General features: G+C 32.1%; 1 protein-coding gene across 2 annotated transcripts in view; it reads right to left on the reverse strand.

Moving 5' to 3' along the window:
• Window positions 1-27,543, reverse strand: part of LOC145681016 (uncharacterized) — a 149,328-nt gene that overhangs the window by 59,353 nt on the left and 62,432 nt on the right. For both annotated transcript variants that reach the window (XM_081752296.1, XM_081752295.1), the window contains exons 6-8: window positions 20,469-20,587; window positions 14,564-14,694; window positions 10,203-10,339 (exon numbers count right to left, since the gene is read on the reverse strand). In XM_081752296.1, coding sequence (XP_081608422.1) covers window positions 10,203-10,339; window positions 14,564-14,694; window positions 20,469-20,587 — 387 coding nt within the window. The remainder of the gene's footprint in view (window positions 1-10,202; window positions 10,340-14,563; window positions 14,695-20,468; window positions 20,588-27,543) is intronic.

The raw sequence follows: 27,543 nt of genomic DNA on the forward strand, positions 1-27,543 counted from the left end.
AACTTTGGAACGGGGCATGATAACGCATTTCTGCTTGCGGGACTACATCCCCTGAAAAAAGCAGTGTTAATTGATGTGTCACATGCCTATCTTCCTATTTGAAAAAAAAAAAAAAAAAACTGGATCCAAGATGGCCGCCATTCACCACGCATACATCAATCGATAGCTCCTTTACCCAAGTCCACCCTCTGCTAGTCAGATTTGCTTTAATCATGTTTCTTTCGAAAATAATCCACTGTACTAGGACTTATGGACCACCCTGTACATAAAATCGTACAAAAAATAACCAACCATAATGTAAATACAGAAAAAATAACAAAATTGTAATAATATAGACTTATAAAGAATTTCTAACGCAAGAGGCTTTTTTTTTTAAAGTTTACTTGTTCTGAAATAATATGATAATTTTCATCTGATACATAATACTAAAATAATATTTATTCCAGACAAGAGAAATATCTCAAGTAAGATAGCTTATTTTAATACTACATAACTATGTTTGTATAATAATAAGCGGAAAAATGATGCGGTATTATTACAATTTAAATAAAACATAGACATAATAAAGAACTTCAAACCAATATATCAACTTGGAACATATTTTTCAAGTTTGTTTATTTTATTTTGTTTTTCAAACATATATCAAATACACAGTAGTACAAAAACAAACTGCTAGTTTCAGACTGTGCATACAGGGTGATAAGATATTACACCGACAAACTGAAAGAGGTACATGAATCGAAAACAATACTGTTTTATCGTGAAAGGCGTTAAAAGGCAGCGAAGGAGCTGATATAATGATGAATATCCCACGAAGGTGGCAAGATATTGGGTTGGGTCAAAAGATTACATAAAAAGTTGCACCCAATAATGTACAAAGAGAAGCGGAGCGCTCGCAGCGCCACGAGAACCTCCACAGACAGATAAGTAATCCTTAACGAAAAGAAATCCCCAGAAGCACCAAAAAAAGTTACGCAAAGCGTGGTCAGATCCACAAATGCCTACAATGTACAAATAGAATCTCCTAACACATGAGCAAAGAGGGATTCGCAGGGGCAGCGCAGAATCACCCAAGGACAAAAAAAGATGACACACGAGTTGTACCACTCCTGAACAACCAACAGACGTCACAGAAGCAAAACAACACTGACATGCCGCGAGGAACATTAACCAATGTTGCCAACTGCACACACACACACACACACACACACACACACAAAAAGAAAAAAGAAAAAACGCATATCACAGCAAATGTTCGAAATGTTTTCCATTCATCGATACGTCACATGACTGATGTGCACTTTCGAAGATTCAATTTGCACACGCGTTGAACATGCATTAGCAGACTTCTTACTTATTTGGCGACTGTGTACCGACTAGGGCATTTCTCACCTAATATATATATATATATATATATATATATATATATATATATATATATATATATATAGTGTGTGTGTGTGTGTACAATTTTGCAAAACAAATTGATTTTATAAAATATCCACTACCAAATAGCCGGGTCAGGCAAAAAGAGAATAGTTTCTGAGAAGTGAAAATCTGTATTTAAAATTCCCTGACTTTTCCAGTTTTTTCAGCTCTTCATAAGATTTATTGGTAAGTAGCCAATTTGTTGTTAATTTGAATCATTCTCTCATGCGCCCCTATAATTCTACTCTACAAAATTACATATTTACTTGAAAGAAAGTGTACCATTTACATATTTGTCTGTGGTTTCACATGCTCGCTTTCACAGTAACATTTCAGTGGTAAATCAACTTAAAATGTAGTTCAAGAATTTGAGCCGTTCCCTAAATGCTTGAAGCAAACAAACAAACAAACAAAACCATACCTCAGGTAATATTGAACTACAAAATTGTACTTCAGTTTCAAAACACTAAGAAAGTGTTTTGAATTTTTTTCTTGATAATAATTTGAATATCAGCTTCGCAAACAAACAATAATTCGAAATTCCAATGTAAATTCCTCGCGTCTCTGATTTAAGAGTCTTCTTTTGTGTAGAGTATGTGTGTGTGTGTGTGTGTGCGCGCGAGAAGCGGAACAAATCCGTCAAATTTCACTTCTGTTGAGCACATCAGCACGGCTACCCTTCCCGTCCTTTTCCTCTTCTCTGGCCTATTTCATCTTTTTACACGGCTCTGCTGTCAACCGAAATGAATTCTTTTCTCGGTCTCGAAAAACGTGTGATTACATTATACGTAAGGACAAGCCTTTAAAGGGTTGTTCTGTGAGGCAGACGGTCGCTAAAAGAAGCCAAGCCAGACACAGAACTGACAGTAACATCAAGCATTGTGACTTACACTATGTTGCCAAATCTCGCACAGACATCAATCAGGGTTGCAGACACCATATGAAAACTATTTTTTTGTTTGGTCGTTCCCAGTTCGTATCCAGGAATAAATGTCTTATGTTTCTTTTCTTAATTAGTTTTCTTCGTATTAATTATGAAGGAACGTGACTTTGTGACTTCATTATAGAGCCCCTTCCCTGTCCCGCTGCATTAGCGTTCGCTCGGACATACATGAGAAACATGTCCACCTCTTCACGAAAACTGAAATGCGTTATTTGCCAACGTACATACGTTACAACCCCCCTTCTTCAACTACTTTCACAACCATACTACTACTGTGTCATGTCTGACTTCCTGCTTACGAATGTACTGAAATAGAGGCAAGACCTGAAGTAAAACTTGCGCGCATCGGCTCTTCCATCAGTTGCTGCAGCACAGCGATGTGTCCTATGCCTCACGCTCCTTTTATCAGTGCACCAGATTTTTTCAGGCACACTTTAGGGGAAGGTAAATTAAGCATAACTCCCTTAGCTCTATTGCAACCCCCATGGTAAGGTGAATTAAAATACAGTTCATGTCATTTTTGTGCAAAGCACCTTCTTTAGCAAAACAGTATCTCAGTGCATCCTCCTCATATTTTGATTTTACCCCCTTTCTAGATAATTTTTTCTAGAAGAAATCCTATTCGTTACGCGATTTTACCACATGATACAGAGCTACGAGCTTCATATATGCGGCAACACTAGCTACCTATTTATCGTGATATGCCAGCGTTATATTGCTCTTGTGAAGTCTATTGGTTGTTCATGGGTGGTAGCATCTCCTGTCTAAGTATCATGACCGATCCATCTTTTTGTCTCTGGGTGATTGCACTGCCTCTCAGAGTCTTTTTTTGCGCATGTGTCGGTGCTACGTTCGTGCGCTATTTGTGGACCTGACCACCCTTTGTGTCGCCCTTGTTCTGGCTTTCTTTGTCTGATAATATTTATTTTATTGAGGATTCTCCCCCAGTCTGTGGGAATCCCTGTGGCGCAGAAACGGCTGCGCTCCTATTTGTACTGTACATTTGTCAGGTGCAACTTCTTGTGCAATCTTTTGACCCGTTAGCGATATATTTCCGCGTTCATGATACATTAGTCATTATATCAGCACCTTGCCGCTTTTTGAGTGCCTCTCTTGGTAAAACGATGCCGATTTGGACCCATGTTCCTTAAACATTTTTTGCTCAATTTCATATCTACGGACACATCCTTCAGTTTGTCAATCCATTGTCTTACCACCCTGTATATTTGTAATATGATCATTTGAGAACTAGAATGGAACATGAGAACTAGAATCTCTATTTCCACGTGAGATGATACAGTTTTTTTAGTGTATTTTAGCATTGTTTATCATCTGTGAATATTTCGAACCTCTAGGAATTTGTCTTAGGTCATTTTAAAATGAACGCAATATATTCGCAACATGGAGAGAAGCTCTAGCCTTTGATTTGTGATTTTTTTAGAAGTGAAGATGGCACACTCAAGCATCCAAATTTTCATATAAGGAATCTATTATAAGAGTAATTTCATATCTTGAAAATTGTAGATATACCTGAACATACGTGAACATATCTAAACATCTCACATTTGAACTGTTTAGACACAAGGACAACACAATTGTTAGTTCAAAGAAAACAGATATTAAAATCAGTGCAGAATAAAATCCAAAAACCAGCTGCGTTTCAGAAAAAATAAAACGTAACCCATTAATCTTAGTTACTTTGATCGAAGAAAACAACAACAACGGGAAAAGTTCATTTCAGATTCATTTCTCTAACTTATCATCTCGCTACAAAATGAACTGAAATAACTATCATGGATATTGTGCGCTATTAACCGATGATTTTACTTATTTCCGTGAGAATATTTCAGCTGGTTCACGACACAAAAATAGTATTTTGTCTATAGACAGGATTAGCTACACCAAGCTATAAAAATGAAAAGTGCACGAACAAATAATAAAATTATACCCATATAGCACTGACAACTATAAAGGTAATGCTTTTCAGTGTCCCTTTTCCGCTTTCTCTAGCAAGGACAGAATAATTTCAGGTTTTCTTATGATCCGAACTATGTTGAATAATTCTGTTTATTATTGGAATATTTGTTATTGATAAAATTATTTACTTATATAATTAATTCATCATTTTATTTGAGTTCTTGGATACTAAAGTATTGTAATTTTAACAGAATTACATCTGAATTATTTAGTTTTCTGTAGTTTATATTTGGTTGTGCCAATTATTGTCACGTAACTAAAAATAAAGTGTAAAGCTACATTAACTAGTGGATTAAGTCATCTTTCCTTATAATATTTGCGTAATATTAGATTATAATAATAATATGACTTTAAACACTGCAACACTGTTGAAATTAAAAGTTTACTTTCACATATGAACATTTCCTCATTTGGATAACAAATTTTCCTTCTCTCTCTCAATATATATGTAAATTCATAAACCAAAAATTTAATTATAACTGGGCTGTCGTAATATATTGTGGCGATAAAATAGTCATAATCTACCAGTAAGGAAAAGAAAGATCTATTAGTTTTCTGTTTGAGTGCGTACGGACACGTTTTACAACAAGGCTGCTAAATCAGATACGAAAATTATTCTAATTAACTAAATTTTAATATTTTTAAGATACGGTGTAACTAAATTACTTATTGAGTTCACAGTACATATATTCATATTATATGTATCTGTCAAGTTCTGTAAATTTATATATTTTTTTTTCACTTACGCTGATTTTAAAATAGTTCACAGAGATAATACATGTGTTCATCTTTGCCGACTTCTTTTTTGCTTTGTACTATTATTTTTCCTACATAATTTTCATTGTTATCTCCTATTATCTTCAATATTACGTTTTGCTAATCTTGGCATTTTTTTCTATTTTTTTGCATTATTTTATATTGCCTTTTTAAATTCTTATTTCATATCATACATAGATAATTTTGTCTCTTTATTTATTATTTTTTTCTTTCTTCTGTACTCTTGCTGAGCCACTCTTCCGACATTTTTCTCTCCTTTCAGTAAACTCTCTCTACTTTCACTAAGTTTAAGCCTATCAATGCTGCTACGTAACCTATTTGAGCAATCTGCCGATTTGAGTGCTTGGTACTTATGTTTGTGTTTTTATTTGCTTTTCTTTCTTCTTTATCGCTTTGCTATCTAATGAAGTATTTAGCGAAAGTACATAGTGTACCTGAAACCTCCCACTCCCACTGTTATCAATTGGTAGGCAGACATTGTTTCTAATGAATTTTAGTCTTTCTCTCATAATTATAATTCTGGGTCTGTTTACTATCAGATGCTATTGATTAACAAGAGAATCAAAAGTGAGCTAATATAAGATAATTTTCAGAATAGCAAGTAGGCATTGGGTAAGATAGGCAGCAACGTTCGTGTGATATTCAACCAACGCGGTACAGTGCACATCTTGCAATGAATTTTAATTACGTTATATATTGATTAATATGCTGTCATTTACAAATGTCTTTTATTCAGATACTTAACCCTTTTGGCGTGGAAGACCCGGGTTCGATTCCCGGCGGGAGCTCATGTGGTTCGGATTCCACGTTAATAAGTAGGTCCACGTCTCATATAGCCTTGCTGTTGAACGGGACGTTAAAATCAACTCAACTGAACTCAGATACTTAACCATGTCGGTCCCGGCGTCCCCCACAGGGGACATAAAATATGACGACATTATTATGCCTTTACACATCCCTTGTAAACAGTTTTAAATGTTACCAGTCTGATTTTAAAGTTGTAAAGACATTATAATGTCGTCATATTTTATGTCCCCTGTGGGAGACGCCGGGACTGATATGGTTAAGACACAATCTCCATCATGATAATTGTCAATAGTATATATCTATATATAACAGATTAAACATCATTAAACATATATATCACAGTATTAAACTAATCTCGGCAACAGAGTCAGTAATGATTGATAGTTCTTTCACATGAGACAACTACTTTACGGAACAAAGGAATTCATCTAAAATGTCAATAATTCATACGTTTACAAATTCTTGTAATAAGTTTTATTAACATTTCATTTTCATTCCTAACTTACCATTTAATATATATTTTCTTAATGTACGAAGCAGACCTTTCTTATGAGGTAACACACGAATGACCAATACAAATCTATACTGTGACCCCCGCTTGGCCTAGTGGCTAGCACGCTTGCCATGATGATTATACAACAAATTGCAATGCAAACATAATCGGAAAATTTGCTACATGAATGGATTACAGGGAAAATATGATGAAAATTACGACTGGATTTTACACATATAAATAACCTTTACGATAAGAAATCAAAATAAAGAGACCTTGTGTAATTCTCTATTTTATTAAGTAACCATGATCCAGACAGGGACACCTGGACTGTTTTACGCCTTCTACTGTATGTGATCAAGTTCTCACTATTTTTGTGGTAAGTAGCGCATTATCTCTATATTCATTCACATGGGGCTGATGTTTATAGCATCTGCAACCTCTTCTCCAGTAATACTATATTTACTCTAGGCATAATTCCAGCGGAAATAAGATAAATTGCAACTACATAACACTCTTCTGCAAGAATTATTCTTTAGCAAATAGTGTCATTTTTACATTTTGATTTTGCCACTCCACTCCTAACCTCAGACAACATTTTCTGGAAGAAACGCGCATAATAATTCTTATTCTAACACGCGTAATAATACTAGTACCAGTTGATGCACTTTTGTGTCCTCGAGTCCCTGGCTCAGGAAATATGGCCAGGGGTGCTTAGAACCACCCATTCTAAATTTGCAAGGGGTAACTTGGCCCGCTTCTAAAGTTCGGGAGAGGTACCTAGGATTACCCTTCTTAAATTTTGGATATTGTTACAACTAAAAATTTAGTATGGTAGCACAGAACCGGTGTATGTACCTCTGTAAGTTTAGGTGATCCATCTCGTTCCTTTCTATGGGTAAAAAATTGCTAAAAATGAAAACTTTAGGAGGTTTTTGATTTATTTTATTCTCTTTGATGATACATTATTACCTTATATGGTTATATGAATGTGTGCAGGAGTTCATTCCCTTTCATAGGACGCGGGGTACATTTTGACGCTCCCCTCTTAAATTTTGGAAGGGGTACCTAGGACTACCTCTTAAATTTGGGAATTGTCAAAAATCAATAATTGGTAAATGTTCTCTAGGACCCTAATATATACAGCGCAAATTTGGGTGGTCCATCTCGCTCCTTTACATGGATATAAAATTGCCAAAAATTTAAAATTTGGAGGTTTTAGACCTAGTGTATCTTTTTTCGTAAATTTTTGGAAAGGATACATTGGCTCAGCCCTTAAACTTGGGAATTGCCAAAAAAATAAAATTTGGTAAACATTCTCTAGGACTCAAATATATACCACTATAAATTTGGGTGGTTCATTTTGTTCCCTTTTATGGGTATAAAATTGGCAAATACTAGTATTGTCACGTTGTCGATTATTGACATAATTTACGTTATTTTATGTGCCTTTAACATGTTATATGATTATATGGGTAAGTAGCCAGGGGCACAAAAGAGCAATTAACTGGCCCTAGTACTACTTACATGAATCGTTAAAAATTCCATATGCTACATTGCACTGACAAATCATTTGGATTATGAAATAAATATGTACATACTGAAGGATGATTCATTATCAACAATTAAAATAGTGAGTAACAAAGAATTTTCATATTCACATTCAACTATTGTTACAGCAATTATCAACTGCATATTACACAGCAACAAAATTTTATAATTTTACATATCTTGCATCGTTTTTCTGGACGACAATCGCCATACAAGCGATACATAATCTGATATTGTCCAACTGCTGCTCTTATTTGACTTATGAATTCCAAAGAAAATATGTAGTGTTTTATTTAAATTGTAAAATTTATAGTGTTTATTTCATGTGCACCTTCCACATGCGAGGAAAATGACGTCGCTGCTTATGTGGTCAGATTAGAAATACTTAACAAACCAGTTATCGGTAAGAAAATTTTATAATTAATTTATATGTAGTAATTGAATGATGTTTGCGAGCCATAACTCATACATTTTACTTATAAGATGTTTTCGAACGTCTTATTGTTATTATTGTGTTGTCATCCGATAAATATTTAAATTTTCTGATTCGCTAACTTGTGGGATATTTAAAAAAGTTGTTTGTATTTCACTATTTCTAGACCATTTCATTTTGAGCGTATTTGCTATTCTTATTATCCATAAGCATTTTAAGGTCTTTATTCAATGTTTTTGTGCGTTAAAGGTCAAAACGAATTAGGCTGCTTCATCCAAGAAAAATCGACAATTATTTTAGAGATTGTTAACATTTGAAATTATGGAATCAATAGAAAAACCAGGTTCAGCATTAAATGCACGGTGGCATGAAATTATCGGAAGAAACATTTTGAAGACCATTTCTAATGCTTGGTTTTACAGTTTCAGTAATAATTTATTGCTTTGACTTCGTATTCTAACATACAACAGATCAAAATCTGTTACAATACCTCGATTGATTAATTATATATGTTTAAAAGAGGACCTCAGCAGTGAGGCTCTTAGTTCCCATCAAGCAAATATCAATGACTGACACATGCTATTCAATAAAGGACTCCCCCTGCCCTCTTAAAAAATGATCAAAAATAGGATTCCTAAATACTTTGCTGTGGAATAAGTTAATTTTACACATCAATCTACTTACAGATTTCTGTATTTCCTGAATTTTCTTTAAGCTTCCAAGTTTTCGACTTTCCCTTGGAGTCTTGGCCACGGAGGTTAAAAACAGGAAGAAAAAGAAGAGAAACATGAAGGAATAAAAATGGAACGGACTTACAAAGGGAAGAGCTGTTTTGTACGGAAACACGTTGTCAAGTACGTCAGTGATCAACAGATGAAGATGATGCAAACAAAAATATGGCGGAGTCAATTTGTGCGCCTTTCTTATACCTTATTGGAAGGTTGTCAACTCATTTCATTACTTTTATTGTCATGGTCATTGACAATAAAAATACTGTCATGATAGTTTTATTGTTATGTATTGATCACTGACGTACTTGACAACTTGTTTCCGCACAACGCAGCTCTTGACTTTGTAAGTCCGTTCCATTTTTATTCCTTGATTTTACTCTTCTTTATCTTCCTGTCTTTAACCTCCATGACCAAGATTCCAGGAAGCTTAGAAGCTTAGAAGCTTAAAGCAAATTCAGGAATTACAGAGATCTGTAAGTAGGATGGGAGTTAGAATTCCTGAGCGTTGTTTTGCATTGTTTAATTTTATACAGTTGAATGTTTCAGACTTGCTTAGAATTTGTAAATGGTTTTACAGTAAAATTGCGAACAAAAATTATATATATTCTAACTAGAAATCTTCCCATAATGTCATCTAATTTTGTATGTAATTTCATCTTAAGTTGATATTAAAAAAAAAAAACTTTCCATGATCTCTCTCCAGGAAAGTAAGATCGTTAAAAAAAATTTTTATTGCTACAAACTAAATGAAAAAAGTTTACCTGATGTACTAATTTTTGTATACAAGAATTAGTAGAGCTTCTTTCCTTAGTTTGTAGTTTCAAAAGTTTCAATTTTATCGATGTAACTTCTCTTAATAACTGCCACTGACGTACTAGTTAAGTAATTTAAGTATCATTCAAAATAGTTATTTTATTTATTTATTTATTTATTTATTTTGTATTCAGTATTATCGGTATTGTCTAAAAACCTTAAACTAATTCATTTATTAAATTTAACTTAAAAACTAACTCTATAATCGTAAACACTATTACAAAAGAAAACGAACAAAGCAAAACATACTTTACTGACATACTCTCGGGAACAACACGGCTTAGTTCCTTTTTCAGTTGATTTATTATCTCGTCTTTCACTGCTAACTCATTCTTAAGTACTTCTTCACGGGCTGTTATGGGTTGGCCGTTTCCTTTGCCTGCTTCCTAAGTCAGAGGAAATAAATTTAGATGCTCTGAAGTAATAGCTTCATATATAAAATGCTTCACATATTGTTTGCATATTGCTGTAACGCACACGCATGCTATTATGTAATAATAAAAAAATACCTTAAGTGCGTTTAGTTTTGTTTTTCTCTTTCGATAAATTTCAAATTCACATGCATGCTAAAATCATCATCAGGACTGATGGTTTTAGATGATTCGAACTACTATTTTTATTCCGCATACCATGATGTACGTCTTGACTTCGGTTTTATCTTGAATATGTAGAAGTAAACAAAAGAATTCTTACGTTTTCTTGTTGTCAACCAGTAACGTAACTAGAAGGGGGAGGGGACAATCGGCTCTTTTGCCCCGGGCGCCAGATTGGGGGGCGGAAAACTGGTCAAATATTTATTTTAACTATAAGGCAAGGAAAAGAGTTTTAGCAAACTAAAGGCCATAAAAAATTACTTCAGAAACTTAACAGGACAACGACTCACCAATTTTTGGATCATATCCATTGAGCATAAGTTGGCTTCAAAGCTATCTTTTGAGAACATTGTAGAAGCTTTTGAAGCAAAATGAGCCCGCAAAATTTAATTTTAGTTCTCCCCTTTTTTATTTTCATTTAACTTACGTTGATTTAATAAATTTGTAAAATGTTCGAGTACAATACTCGAGACAACAGCTTGACTGTTTGTCATAATTAAATATTCTATTTTAAAGCAACAGACTGTTGACTCATTCTACACATATGCACATCCCGATTTAATTTCAAAAACATTGTGATTTGCAGTTATTATGAGAAGATTATAAGAAAAGGTCAAGCATGCTACTCTCAGATTATTTGGCAAATACTTTTAGTTTGGTGTTTTATCTTGTACTAAACATTAAATTATATACTGCAATTTTGAAATCAAGTTTCATCACTTGCAGAAAAAATGGAATAGGAAAATTATTGTGTGATGCTAATATCAGATGTAGTCGGGAGCGTTTTGGTTTGGTCGGTCGGGGGGCGCTAAGGTGAGTTCTTGCTCCAAGCATCAACTAGCCTAGTTGCGTCACTGTTGTCAACAATCAACGAACACAAGTAAATAAATTACATTTTCTCTATTACACATCTTAAAAAAGAATGTGTGTAATATAGTTCAGGTATGTGAAATAAAAATATAAGTTCGAGTTTACTTTTAAAACCATTAGTTCTAATGATTTTAAACCAGGATCAGCATTAAATGCATGATGGCATCAAATTATCGAGGAAAGAGTTTTGAAGATGAAATAAATGTTGACGAAATGATACTAAATTTCCCTTGCTCAAAGCAAAATACATACCAAGATTGTAATATGAAGATGAAGATTTCATCATACATGTAAAATTAAAATTGGTCGGACAAGGGAAAAACTATAGCACTTAAAATAGTTATTTATTATCACATAGCTTTATACCTGCGGACTTAATTTAATTTTAAATTTACGAAACACTTATATTTTGTATTTTTCTGTATATATTTCTTAAGAACGTGATCCTCGGATTCGATTCGGGTGGCAGGCCACCGAAATTTAAATGCATTTTCATCTTAAAATGCAGATCTGTGTCTCATACAGTCTCGGTATTGAAAAGGGAAGCTAAATTTTAAACAACAACAACAACTGCTAAAGCAATTGTATTAGCTATATACGAAATACTTCTAATTAAATCCAATAATATGTTCTCTAACCTGTAACCTGTTCTACATAGCTACAGTTTATTTTTTCCTTTTCTTTTGAAGATGAAATTGAAATAGCGTGTCGAAGAATTTTCTATGAAACAAAAAATAAATAAAATAAAATAAAATAAAGTAAACATAAAAATAAAAATACAAATAAAATAAATAAAAATAAAAATAAAAATCAGCGAAACGTTTAAAGTTTTACCGCCTTATGCAGAGTCGTTTTGACGCATTATTAGCGTCATTCTAAAGGTTTGACTACTGCAGGAAACATATGTTAGTCGAACTCTTTAGTATGGCACTAATCACGTTACTAAACGACCTTGCATATGGTCCTTAAGCACTTTCGAAACAGTTCTTATAATAGATATCTTTTTCACGAAGTCATGTTATTAACATTTTAACTTTCAGTTGTTAATTTAAACAGAAGAGTTTCTTTCCTAAAAATATTGTATTAATATTTCCAATTATTATTTACTCCTATTATCTGTTACCGATAGAGTTGCCAACTTTTTTCTTCTTTTTTTGGTAAAAATAAGGGAGACGGTTACTACTGTATGACATGAATGATTAAAAGACTGATTTAAAACATTTTATTATACAAAACGTTTATAAAATTACTGCAGAGTACAGTGGTTTTTATTTAAAACTATATTTATTTACATTTTGTCTTTGGGGTCTTCCATTTTTTTAAATGTGTACTTCAGTATGAGATTGCTGCACGCTATCTACATTATCGCCATGCAATATGAAAAATTCGTGCTCACAAAGTGAGCAATGTGCTTTAAACTAGTTACTTTTTATTGATCTATAGGTGTTACAATTTTAAATAACATTTTGCTGTCATTTTCTTTTTCCAAGACGAGAAATATGAGCTCCAGAATCAAGTCAAATAGGGAGGCAGGAGAAAGTTTAAAAATTGTGCCAAATGCGGGATCTTTAGTTTAATGCGGAAAAGTTGGCAACCCTACCTACCGGCGTTTGATATGTTTTGAGTCAAACATCAAAGAAACGAAAAAAATAAGACAAATTAATATGGAAGTTGCAACCCATTACTCCTAAAGCCCCTACTCATCTTCGTTGCAGCAAGGCTTCGACAGGAAAACTTGAACTACCTATAAATTGTAACTTTTCTGTGCTTTATCACCATATACTATTTTTTAAATAATTGAGTCAATTTAGAGGTAAAATACAAACTTGAAATTGGTACACTTCAATTAAAAGCTATTTTTCAATGTAGATTTTGAAGATTATTCCAAACTTAAACAAATTCATATCGATATTGAGAAAAAAAATTCTGTAAGTTATATAATTGAAGAGACTTCTTGAAAGGATTTTGACAAATTAAATTGAGGTTGGCTTGAATTCGTCCTCCAATCCTCAAGTGAACCCGTCTAATTAACATCCGAGACTTAAATGTTTGTTCACTAGTCGGGTCTAAAAATCCAGAGTTTTTAGGCATATTGTTAATAATTTTTGGCATAATGTAACTACATAGGTACTACATGTAAAACACTTGTTATATTCTGAAAGTAGATTTCTCAAGGATATTTTGGAGGATACCCGAATTATACTCAAACATGGGACGCACGAGCATTTTACGTCGCTCGAGTCTAGCTCAAACTTCAATGTGTTCAGCGTGCTAAGTAAGGTTTCGTAGCAAAGGATGTACACTGATTCAAAACTGTGTAGACCTGCATCTTAAATACCTGCGTTAATTGGTAACTACACTATCTAATCCTACTTTCTGCGTAAAGAAGTCCTTTACTCAAAAACTAGCATTCGTTGAGTAATTAACTGCTAAATATAGGAATTTCGAATGTTTTTTCATGTATCTCTGATCCACTTGTTTCCGTTGATCCCAGATATTTTGACTCCGTTCCATTATGAGAGTCCAAATTTACCTCCAATGCGAATTGATAGATATTTCTACAAATTTCACTGACCCATCCTGTTGCTGAAATTCCCATAATCTTGTAAAAAGAAATAGCTAATCAATTTGCTTCGCCTTCTCAAGAAGAAATATTGAGTATTTTCGATTACGGGCTTATAGTACTCGTCACCCCTTATTTTTACACTGTGGATTTTTAAATTCTCATGTGTAGTTCGAATACAATAATGCCAAGAAGATATGGAAAAAAAGTATTTATAAATAAGCTTTCAGTTTTCTATTATCGAATTACAACTCTTCTGTAGTTTTTATTTTAAGGAAGCAATAACAGTAAAGGTAGCTAAGCTCCTTTTCTATGTTGTATTTATATCTTCCACATCACAAAATACACGACTCGCTCCTGTATTCAGTGATGGATAATTTAAATTTCCCACGAAGTGGTTCTTTCATCTTGGCGAAGAGATTATAATCGCATTGACTCACGTGCTGTAACCACTATTGTGCCGAAAGTGTTGCTTCTAGAGATAATAATAGAGTGAATTTTTAAAACATGGAAAAATGAGAATTAGTTACAATATGTAATTCGACCGAAATCTCTAGGCTCTTTTAGCATAATTTCTAACATACCTCGAAAGCTTTCATTAATTGTTGTTTCTCCAACTTCAGTTGTTCCATCACTTCTTTCGTAGCACTAAGACTGAGTCGAGTAGCATTCAACTGAACCAATAATTCTTCCTCATGATTAGTGTGGTTAGATCCTATGAATTCAAATAACGAGTGAGATAATGCAAAATCTTAAGCCAATTCTAAAATTCGATATGCTATTAAGTTGTTATAATCAGGAATATTTTTTTCAAGGTAGGATTTGAGGGCCATCCTATAGTTAAGCAAAATGCTTCGAAGAAGCTAATTTTTAAAAAAAAAATCTGTAAGAAGCATAATATTGTTAATAGTGTCCGTTTGTAAAATTATTAGGACGAGTCCTACGAAATTGCATTGATATCATTCTGAAATCTTAGACCGAATTCACAGTTGTAACGAAACTACGCGCACAGGTGATGTAAGGTAGACAATAAATATTCTCTCTGAGGAAAGCTAAACTTCGAACTCTGCTTCAAGTGGGAAATAGTGGTCGTTTATTTTGTTCAGAATTTAACATTCCTTTTCAGGATTGAGCCCAGCATTCCGAGCAGCAGAGCTCCGAAGATAATATGGACTTGGACATACAGCTTAAGTGAGGGCCGAACCACGTAAGATTTCATTCTTAATTAAATCCGAATCCCCTGCTCCAAAAGTGCGTAAGCTAACCATATAGTTATGAAGAAATTCCCACGCTGGAAAGGGTTTTCTCACCTAGAATGGACTAGAGACAACATACATTGATTAATGTAAATGTGAAACTCTATTCTACACAACTCCAAAGTCCGAATCACAAATCTGCGAATGGTTGTCGTGTTCGTCACCCGGCTTCTTTCTGTCTGTCTCTCCTTCTTTATCTATGTGTTTTAGTCGGATGGATATCAAATGACAAACCACTTGAACATTACTTTTACTTGGGAATTGCAGGTTATCAACGTAGTTTTAGTGAAGGTTACTGTATTTCCAACATGCGTTGTAATAATCAATAACATTATAATGTAAATTGATACATAAATGTAGAAATTTTAACATTTTAATAATAAAAAATGTACTAATTTAATAGAACTATCTATATGTTTTTCTTTTTTTCATTTTGTTTCATTTTGCATTGTGTTGTTTCTGCCTACATTTTGTTACAACATATGTGGAAACAAGGAGAAAAAATATGAATATAATATTGAGATGATTTTGCTCCTTGTTTCTCTCATATAAATTGTATTAATCTTCTAGAATGATGGTGGAAATACGTGATGAAATACTTTGGAAAAGTTAGCTTATGAAATACTTTGCAAAAGTTAGACTAGTTTAAACCTCATTATTTTAAAACTCACCTGAATTTTTACATATGCGTGTATTGCTATTTAAACTATCTAATTTTAACTAAAGTTGCATTGAAATATGTAATACGTTCACATACAGTTTCACAAAGATCGTTAAGCTTAATACTTCGAATTTTTCATACAAAAACCTTCACTAAATGACTACTGTCGCTGCTTAGAGAAGCCATTGGAAGAGGCAAATCGAACTCAGTTTTAAAGCTTCCAGACGGAGAAAAACTATACAATAAACGTTCTATTACAATGCTAGCTTCGAAGCCTGTCACGTAAAGTTAAAACTAAAAAAAAAAAGGCAAGCAGGAAAGTGAAAAAATGCAAATAGGTACTATAATAAACATTCTCCCAAGATTAATTTCGAAATTACATTGGGATATGTAGAAAGTTGTGGAAATTACTGACCGGCTATATTTCTTTAATGAAGAACTTTTGTTTTTTATTTTATTATAATTATTTCTGTTTTTATCAATAGTGTTTCTATTTTATCATTACTATTTTTATTTTAACACTACTGTTTCTATTGTATCACTACTGTTTCTATAGTATAGCTATTATCATTACTACTCCTATTTTATCACTAGTGTTTTTTAATAGAGAACTTGGGTAAAGGGTCTCAAATTTTTATCTAATATGTCGTGTTCTCTGTTAACCTCTGCTTTATATGAGTCGCTGTTTGATTACAAAATTTGACCCATGTACCATGATTTACCTACTCTTTCATAATTTGGAAACTTCAAACTTTCAAAATTGAACCACAGATGTCAATGTTGAATTCCACGATGTCCTGGTTGGAATGTAGCAGGAATGTAGCAGGAAATAACAGGAATGTAGCAGAATGCATTTGAGTTTATTCTTCGCTTTATTCTCCTAATTTCTTTTTTATTTTAAATATAATTTTTCATGGTTTATGAAGGACTGTCAGGCCCGTATTTATATATTGTGCGCCCCTGTGCTCTAAATAATTTGCCGCCCAAAATTTGCTGCTCCCCCCACCGAAAACTACCAATATTAGAGTTGAATTTACAGTTTTTGGGATCGCTGAGATGAATAGTGACAGTTTTAATCCAACAACTTCAAGGTCATATTCCATTCCCCAGGGAGGGGGCGAGATTTTAAGAGTAATCGAAAACGACAGATATTAGTGTTGAATTCATAGTTTTCCTGGTCGCTGAGTTTAAAAGTATCAGTTTTCATGATGTTCAAGTACATCCTCACCCCTTGGGGTGGAGGTGGGAGAGGATGACTTTTTAAAAATAATCAGATAAGCATAGCGAATTAGTCTGTAATTAGAGCGAATTAAACACATTAACATATTTTCTCGCGCTTGCGCGGGACTCTGCGGGTTGATAGTTTTAAATATTTATTTTTGTGAATCCTAACAATCCAAAATTTGCCGCCCTGTGCTTGAGCACAGAATAGCACTTACCTAAATACGAGCCTGACTCTAATATAATTTTGTATTTTCATTTATGAGTTGGATAACTTCATGTACCAAACAAAATTGATGATTGGATCCATCTTTTGGTTCCAGTCATACTGTTGTTGAACTTAAGATTTTACAAATATAATTTATTTTGTTTCTTCATTAAATACACAATCTTCAGAGACTTATAGTCGATATTAGTTATATAGATCACGATAAGAGTTATATAGATCACTGTCTCCCAATATTTAAAATTTATGTGGATTTAACAAAATGTCTGTTGTTTTATCTGTCTTCATTCAGCTTTCTCTTCCCATACTATTCATTAAAAAATTTAAATTATACTCTAACCCCAATCTTGTTTGTTTTCTATTTGATATGAATGAGGTATTTTCTACTTACTGGACAACATAGAATTGAGCAGAAACGACGATTAATTATATTGATAATTTTAACACAAATATCGAGACAATAGACAGTGGGTGACATTTAAGATCAAAAGGTAGTGCAAAGATGAGATGATGATTATTTACTCCGGAAAGTATAGTACGACTGTATGCTCATTCTAACTCTAGTGTAGTTGATTTTAAAAAAATAAACTCACTGTGAAATATGAGTTAATACAAGACTCACAAATTTATCAGAGCACAGCGCTATTTCAGGAAATAATCAAAATGTATGTGGCTCAGAAGTGGTTTCTAAACTGAAACTAACTAAAAGTTTGCCACATAATAAACAACACTTGGCCTGATAAAGTAAAAAACATGTGTTTTGATGTGTTTACAGCAATTTTCCTATGTAATTACTTTCTAGATAGAGATCGTTATGTGAAGGAATTATATTGTGTAAGGGAAAAGGTCAAACAAACCAAAATTTGAGAAAACATTTAGAAATGAAGGGAAATAAAATAAAATAATATCTTTCCGAGAAGAAATTCATGGTAATAGAGTGTAAGTGTCTCTAGGAAGTAAACTGTGATTCTTGTTTTATTTCGGAACAGTTTAGATTTTCATTAGGTCTCGTGGCAGAATCATCCAATATAGATTTAGACTTGAGTAGATCGACCTGATAAAAGAATGTCACCAACACTTCACAAAATAATAATTACTAGTATATGGAAACTTTAAAAGCTAAATCATTTTAAACTCCTACAAATATAGAATGGCCCACCATACACAACACAACTAAAACTTAACCGCATACAATATAAAGGAAGTTGCAGATGGCGATATTATCTGCATCTTTTTCAAAAGCAGACATCATCAATTCCAATACTGCTTTCTATGGAAACTCCTATCTTCCTTGGTGTAAAGAAAGAAAGAAAACTTTCTAAAAGCTTTTCACGTCCCAAATTTGTGTATTAATATCATAACTTTATTTTTGGTACAGAACACCAATTTTTGGGTAAGTTCATTTTCTTTATTCGACAGCATTCGTCAGTTACACACTTCAACATATTTTAAAAAAATATTTAGTGATACCCTGGTACATTAGAGGTTTACTCAATATTGATATAAAAGCAGAGCAATATTAAATTTTTAGATTTCCAATTTAATGTCTCAAAAATAGATTCAACCTCTGAAACCGGAAATGGCTAATATTTATTATCGGTTTTAATATTGATCATCATAGATCAAGAATGGTAACAGAGAACGAGATTTTTTTTAAAGTCAATTTAACGTTTCAAAACTAGGTCCGATCTCCGTACTTGTCATTATATTGAAACAGGAAGTAGTAGTCCTAACCACTTCCGCTTTCAGTTTTGAATATCTATACAGCAAGACGCAATGAGATATCGAGAATTTTCTTAAAAAAACTAAATTAAACCTCCCAAGAATAGACACCCATCTTCACTTTGTACCATTTGCGATTTTAGTATTGGATCCCAACATGGTTAAAACGGAAACAGTTCAAGATATGGATTCAACGATAAGAGATAGCGGATTTCTTTTAAAAGTGGATTCAACATTCATGCTTATCAGTTTATTGAAACCGGCAGGGTTGAGTTCCGGTTTCAGTATTGGCTTCACATAATTTGACAATCCAGCTAAGTATAGTAAAGAATACAATGGAAGCCTGAAACCGAAAGTATCGTATTTACGGGTAACCTTCGATTATTGATCTAGCGGAAGGTTATCGAATATCGAAACATGGAGTTTGCTACGGAGCCATCTGTTCGAAAAATATGTAACTCTTTTACAAAATTTTGAAATCTTTCCGAATGAAGACTGAACTATGGAGTTTAGAAACACATATTACGTAATTTTGATACAAAAACAGACATTTTTTCTTCCCGTTTGTATTTCGCTCGGAACACCGGACGATTAAAGACGGGATGTCTGGTCATCTTATACATCAGAAACAAACAGGGATAGCACGAATCGATTTTAAACTAGATTAGACATGCCAAGTTACATTTCCGCCTTTTACTACTTCCGGTTTCAACATTGGAACCGCATAGAACAAACAGGCAAGAAATATCAAGAAATGCTATTTTGCAGTGGATTCAACGCTCCACGAGTAGCTTCTATCTCCGTCTTTATTGCCCCCTATGAAACCCAGAGTGTTTATTATTTCCAATTTCAATGATGGATCCCGAAAAAAAAAAAATGATAAGGAATGGCAAGAAATAGTTGTTTTTACATTGATAGAATATCCAAAGAAAAGGTTCCATTTTGCCTTTATCCATCTATGGAAACTGGAACTGAGAATATTTACTCCTATAGTTTTGAACTTTACAGCAGTTTCACACAGTTCAACGAAACTTCCTTGTTTATATAATGACTTTTTACGTATCAAAAACAGTAGCAAACGTCTAAATTGCGCATTGCTATTGTTTACTGGAGCAAAATATACTAAAAATCATAGTTATTTAATTCAATTTAGATCTCTATGCATAATCAACTGGTGAACGCTTTCGTTTCTTATGGAAATTAATTTTCATATAAATTAGTTGAATTTTTGTTGGGAAAACATTAATAGTTACATATCAACGAAATGTATTTTTTTCTGTCACGAAAAAGATCTTAAGATTGAAGAGATTAAATACTAGCTTTCTTAATAATAAAAATTATATTCTTGTGATATGTGTATTTGTACTAACATATATAGCAAACTATATTTAGTTGAGCAATACCTTCACCAGATATACACAATCCTCGTGTTCTTTCGACCATCTCAGCCACTTGTATAGTCTTAGATTTTAAGCTGTCGTACTTCTTGTGCATTGAATTTAGTTCAGTTTGGATTAGATATCTATAAATATGAATTAATATTTTACATTACAAGAAATTATTGCCAAATAGTACTTACCATTACATATGTAATGCTTTGTTAACTTAAATATTGTATGTCTAAATAGAATTGGGTTTGGTAAAGCATCAGTTTACAATTATGTTCAAAACTGGCAAAATTCCTTGCGCGTAACTGGAAGTGTACAGCTTGTATAATAGTCGCTTGGGTACTAATAAAAAAATATTGGTAATTGAAATGAAGGAGCACATTTCTGTTCCAATCCTTGAAATCTTTGCAATAATTTCAATTCTTGAGCTGCAATTTTCTTTAGATGCAATGTAAGAATGGCTTAAAGAATATTTACTACCACTCTATAAATGAAAAAGGATAGATACAAGCTCCTACCAAATATGATTATAATTTTTAATTTAACTAGTGTTTTATATCTTTTAATAAAGCACAAGCTCACCCAAACCTCATTTTAATTGTTACTAGTGCTGGTAAAACACTTTTATGTTGTTTATGTCTGTTTTGTGTATGTGTGGGAAAAATCACAAAACTGAAAATATTTTTCGCCCTTTTAGTAATAAAAACGATGTTTTAAAACTACAAATTATCAAGATTAATTTTTTGTTTTCATTAATAAAAGATTATTTATAGTTACTGATCCAGATCTTAATAGGGACAGAGGAAATGTGAACAAAGATTAGACCATTCTATACAGCTCTATTAATTAAAAACAAAAAACAATCTTCGCACTTTTACAAGTTTAATTTCTATAATTAAAAGAGCTACACACAATTTTGCTGTCCATGTAATATTATTTAGTTTTATGATTTGCCAACATTGAAGAATCTGAATAGGCTTCTGCAATAACAAAAATTGTTTAATCTTTCTAGTACCAGTTATAATTCAAAATTGATTTTAGGGATTTTGTGTTAATTTAAAAGATTTGAAGTAGAAATGGATAAACTGAGAAATATAATCAAAGGCGTAGCTGGAAATATTTATACTCTTACATGTTCGCATTCCAAATACAGGAAACTGGTATTTCACCTCTCCAATGTTTGTTCATTACATTAGAATGCATCAGTTGAAGATAGTCTTCCTTCTTTACATCAATATAATAAAGTATTTAAACTTTTTATCCTTTACACATACCGTATTGTAGGACACAGTACTATTCTCCGGGAAAGCCTGAAAATGTATGTATTACAATCAAGAACCTCAGCCCGGGCTCCCGTCCAACGAAATTATGATGCAGTCTTCAAACAATCGTTTACACACATTTTCTTCCAGTTTCCGTTAGCTTTGCACGATTAAAGAAAACACCCAAATTGCTAGAAAAAATATATGAATATCTTTAGTTTCAACAAAAAATCCCTTCGTCCCCTTGCTCTCTCTCTGGATAACTATATAGTATGCCCATTCTTATCTCATCACCATTAAATATTTGGTGGTGATGTATCTTCATACGTATGAATTAACCCTCCTCCACACACAAAGATTGTTAGAGTGCCAAGGTTTAGGAAAACTGAAATCCTTCCCACTTCATTAGTACACGAAAGACTCAATGGAAGAAAGTACAACCCACACCAACTCCGTTCTTAGATACGCCACCGAGAATAATCACATCTGGTATGAGGAAGTCTATTTTCAAAGTGTATATTAATTTTAAACTATGTACTTTTGAACTAATCAAAATGGTTAATATTATGAAATTCTAACTACCTATTTTACGAAATTCTGATTACTCTGGAATTTTTTATCCATTATTTCTAGGTTTGGAAAGATACACGAACATTGTTGAAAACCGAATTAAAGAAAAAATGTTGCAAGATATTAAAGTAGTATATTTATAACTGTTATGGTATGTGTACCATTGTTAGGAGCAGAAACGATCTGATATTTAACAAAGTATTTTTTCTAACATATGCAGTATATAAATCTAATTATAAACAATATGTTCCAGCAGAACTATGAATTATTATTGGCAACGAACAATTTACTTTTAACCACCATAAACGTTTGTTTTTATCGATTTTCTCGGAAACTACGCACGATAATTTATCGTTAAGCATGTTATTGTGTTAAGTTCGATGTGATCTATCAAAACTAATATATTTTTTAATTTTGGACAGTATTTTAGTTAAATATAAAATAACGTTTAAATGTTAATAGTAATTTTGGGCTATATCTCACTAACCACATACTACATACTGTCCTCTTCTTAGTATTATAACGAAGAGCTTCATGATAATATCCCTGAGTACTAGTCTCGCCTTAGTAGGTGATGAGGATTTCGTTCAGTATCAATTTTTAGGCTGGAAACTGCATTCATTGTAATGCAAGCTAACGAGGCTCTGGCAAGTGATGACACCAGGATAAACATGTTATAGTGAGATTTATGTTGTGGGTGATGTTTTTGGGTATGTTTTGCTTGTAGTAGTTGGTGTTCGTGCAGTACAGTTTGTCGTGGCGGGTACTAGTGGCCTCGATGCCACCGTCCTCATTACAATCTAATGAAAATGCAACAAAAGTAAACAACAGTAAAAGATTATTTTTTATTCTGACTTCTTGTTTTTTCTCTATTTGTTCTTGCTATGCGTCTTTCATATTGTCAATATTGGTTGTATTTCTTGTTACTGTTCTATCTTTTTCAATTGATTTTTATTATTGTCTTTACTCTGTATTGTTCTTGTTTCCTATTTGTTGTTGTTCCACCTTTACTATTTATTATTGTTCTGCTCTTCTGTTCATTGTTGTCTTTTTTTGGGCAGTCCTTGTTGGTACAGTCGAGCTGATCAGGACGGGGACAAATAGCCACAATGCCGACGTCCCCATTAAACCTCATATAATCAATCACTTTTTAGGTTTACAAGGTAATTTATTATTCTCAATTGGCTCGTAAACTACGGATGAGCTTTTATACTGACATATACCACTTTGTTCAGCTTAGTAAGTGCTACCGATTGGTATATCTCTCATTTTTGGACATTTTTTCCCGTTAAACGCTAACAATATTAAGACTATTCATGGCTTTGGATTAATTGTTTTAACAAAAGAGACACTGACCAACCATGGAATTAATTGGGATAAGACGGAAGTATTGGAGATGGAGAAAAGAATGATAATAAGGAAGTGGAAAGAAGCGGATTGGATAAAGAAGGTAGGAAGAGATAAACTGATGAACTGGACAGGAGGCTTACCAATTAATGAATTATGGCAAGGAAGTTTGAATAACATAGAGAAAAAAGAAAAATAAAAATAAAGAAAAAAAAAGGCCCTTATAAGAGCCAAATATGAAGGAACGTGATTAATTGGAAAGTTAACACGAAGACTTATAGGATTGGCTGAAGGCCTCAGTAAATAAGAAAAATAAATTTAAAAAAGTACAACAATGACTATATATATGTCTGTTAAAAGAATTTAAACTTTTTTATAACAATGACTATATATATGACGGTTAAAGAATTTAAACTTTGTTATAACAACATTTATATATATGTCTGTATTTTCATTAATTTCGATATTGTCTGAAGAAGGATATGCTAGATATCCGAAACAGTTACAAATTATAATTTAAAATAGAGTAAAGTTTTAAGCTTTGGTCAGTGTCTCTTTTGTTAAAGCTAACAATATTGTAGAATTTGAAACATTTAACAATGTGTTAACATCTATAGTAACTGAATAGGAATAATAATATCACACCATTTTGAGAGTTACAATTACTGTGTGAAATATAATTTCTTTTATTTTTTTGTTCCTATTTACTTATAGGTTATTTTTTTGTTTGTTTTTCAAATTGGGGGATATACACGCCGATTTATCACAACTTCTGCAAAAAATATGTGCTTTTCTTTTACAAAATCTCACACAAAAGTAAGTATGGTGAAACGATATGTGATATGAATGATTGTGTTAAGTTTAGGAATGCCCCTCCATTTTTTAAAAAATAAAAATTAGGAAAATTTAAAGGAGAAATGAGGTAAGAAATAATGATTTGGAGTTCTTATGTGATGTTTAGGTGTGTAAGTTTGGCAGTAAATTTATGTTTAATACAAGAAAAGATATGTAGAAGTGGGTACTACAATATTCAGAAGGTTTCGATGATTCAACAGCAAGGTAGTCGTATAGGATAGCGAATCGGTGCGTTGAATATGATATTTCCGCATTGAGTTTTACAGAATTACATAGATAATGAAACGAATCTATTAAATAAGCGAATCATTATCTATGATAATGAAGCGAATCGAATCTTTTTATGAGGACCACGAATTACTGAATTTAAGTGATAATTGAAGCTTCTATGAGAATCGGGTCTAGTCGCTCTTCTAGTCTAACTAGTCTTATCGGGTTTCTTAACCTAACCTAAACTAACCAAACCTAACTTAAAATAGCCTATCCTAATCTAGCCTAACCTACGAATTTTTAATGTTTTAACTGATTTTTTGTAGTCAGTGGACAGCTTTTGTGAACGCGGAATTGAACCTACGGGTTCCATAGGCCATAGAATTAATTAGTTAATTGATTTTTTGTGGATTTGAAACTGGAGGGGCACCTCTAAACATAAGCCGAATAATTTATTACGAGATTGATATTTCGATATGTTCTATAGAAAGAAATACTTCAGTTGATGAGAAAAGTCCTAATTCTTTTACTCTGTATTTTATAAGTTAGTAATTGTCTGTTTGGATGTTTAATCCCTTACAATAAATGCAAAAGCTATTAGTTATATCTAATCACGATACATTTGATTACCTGATTTATTATCAACAAGTAGTTATAATTTAAAATTATTTTGTGAATATGAATTTTGAAAAAAAAATAAATAAAGATCTTCCACTAATAATAAATTATTTAGAAAATCCCGTGGAAATATAATTGATGTAAGGGAAAAATTTTCATTCTTCGAATTTCGATAATTAGATTGTTCAACAGGATTATTTAAAAATTGTATTTGGTTAAATCATAATCATGTAGAATACCAACTAAACTACTGATTAATAACTTTCAGCTAATTAGAATTTACTAGGATGTTGTTATTATATCACTCTAAAAAACTAAGTGTGCCAATGTCTTAGCTTTAATTAGAAACAATATACATGTTTGTTATAGGAAGATCTCAAATACACCTAACGTATAGTGTTGAAGTTATTAGTTCATTCTTGTTTAATTAATAAAGAATATGGTGTTCCAAATCTATTGAAATGTATAGAATAAATTGGCACATCTAATAACAGATAATGTTACAAGAAAGAGTAAAGGAGTAAGGAGTATCTTAGACACCGTTGAACTGTTTCTCTTTTGAAATAAGCAATGTCACTTGACAAATTGTGATCTCTGATGCAATCAAAATTACTGGTTATATCTTATTAATCCTGTGATCAAAACCATATTATTCTATGATATTACATCAGAAAGATAGTGACTTTGAAGAATCGATTTTAGAGCAAGATAGAGGCTTAATTCTGAGAAGTTAAAAGATAAATTGCATTCAGTATATAATTTTAAATGTACCCATACGAAATAAATAAACATATATTGCATATTTACATGTTAGCTAAGAAACTTATTAATACCACTTCATATATTAGCAGGAGAAGAAAGTAAGAATATTGCCGTTTTTGAGTAATACCGAAAATAATAATAATAATAATAATAATAATAATAATAATAATAATAATAATAATAATAATAATAATAATAATAATAATAATAATAATAATAATGATAATATGGTGAATGCATTTCAAATGTACCAAATAACAATGTTTTTATCTTTTAATTCCAAAATAATAATGACAATGGAAGCATATTTTAAAAAAACAGTCTAAGTGTTAACAATAACTATGGTAATATATATATATTATTTCAAACATAATATATATATATATATATTAATATCTACAGTAACATAATTTTAGAAAAAAGTACCAGTTCACTTTGAGAGAGAGAAATAATTATAGTACGAGGTACTAAATATAATTTCTTTTATTTTTACAGCTCTTCCTATTGTACGTCCAAATATCATCAATTCATTAGATCCCGAAATTGCTGCGGAAAATATGTTTTTCTTTTTACAAAATATCACAAAAAAGTAAGTACTTATGTAGAAAAGAGGTGTGGATAATTTATTGCTAATATAGTCTCTTAATATAGTATATGCGAAATTAAATTATTTTTTCAACTAAAAAGTCACTTCCTATAAACTATACTAACAAATTGAAAAAAAGTTAGTTCTTATTTGGCTAAAACAAAGGATAAATACTTTGTTTTCTTTATTTTGTACTCTATTTTATAAATTAGTGGCCATGTCTTTACAATCCTGAAATACTGTTTCATTTCATTAGAGATATATTAGATTTGATAATAATTGACCTAGGAACGAGTTATGGAAATTATCTTGTGAATATTGATGAGAAAAAAATCAAAGTGGTTCACTAGTAATTAATTTCTAAGAAAAATCTATATTCACTCATACAGCATGCATTCAAGTCATTTAAATTCACGATTTAAGTTTATTGCCTTGTTTTATGATCACATTCTTCAAAAAATGGCTCTAGTTATATTTCTACTTTATAAAACAAGTACTACATTATATTTCTACTTTATAGTGTCTTTCATGTTCTACATTATAAATAAATAGAACTGGATAATTATTTTTCATCATCTCACTAGTTTGAAGTTAATGAGGTTTCATAAAATAATAAGTTCATACCCGATTAAGAAACTTTCAAAAAAAGTCTGGATATTTTAAATATCACTACTTTTGTGTAGTGATAATAAGAATTCATTTCAAAATTAACGAGAAAATATGAAGTAAGTAATAAAATCTCTTTCAACACATTGATTCGTACTCTTATTAAAGATGTAATACCACTGACATATATAGTGCAAGAGCCGATTCTTTACATCAAAATAAGAAAATAAGTTAATAAGGACTTGTGGAAAAAAATACGTATTTCTAGAGTTAG

Source organism: Thermobia domestica, chromosome 3, assembly GCF_964235325.1.
Source record: "Thermobia domestica chromosome 3, izTheDome1.hap1.1, whole genome shotgun sequence".
Taxonomy (NCBI): Eukaryota; Metazoa; Arthropoda; class Insecta; order Zygentoma; family Lepismatidae; genus Thermobia; species Thermobia domestica.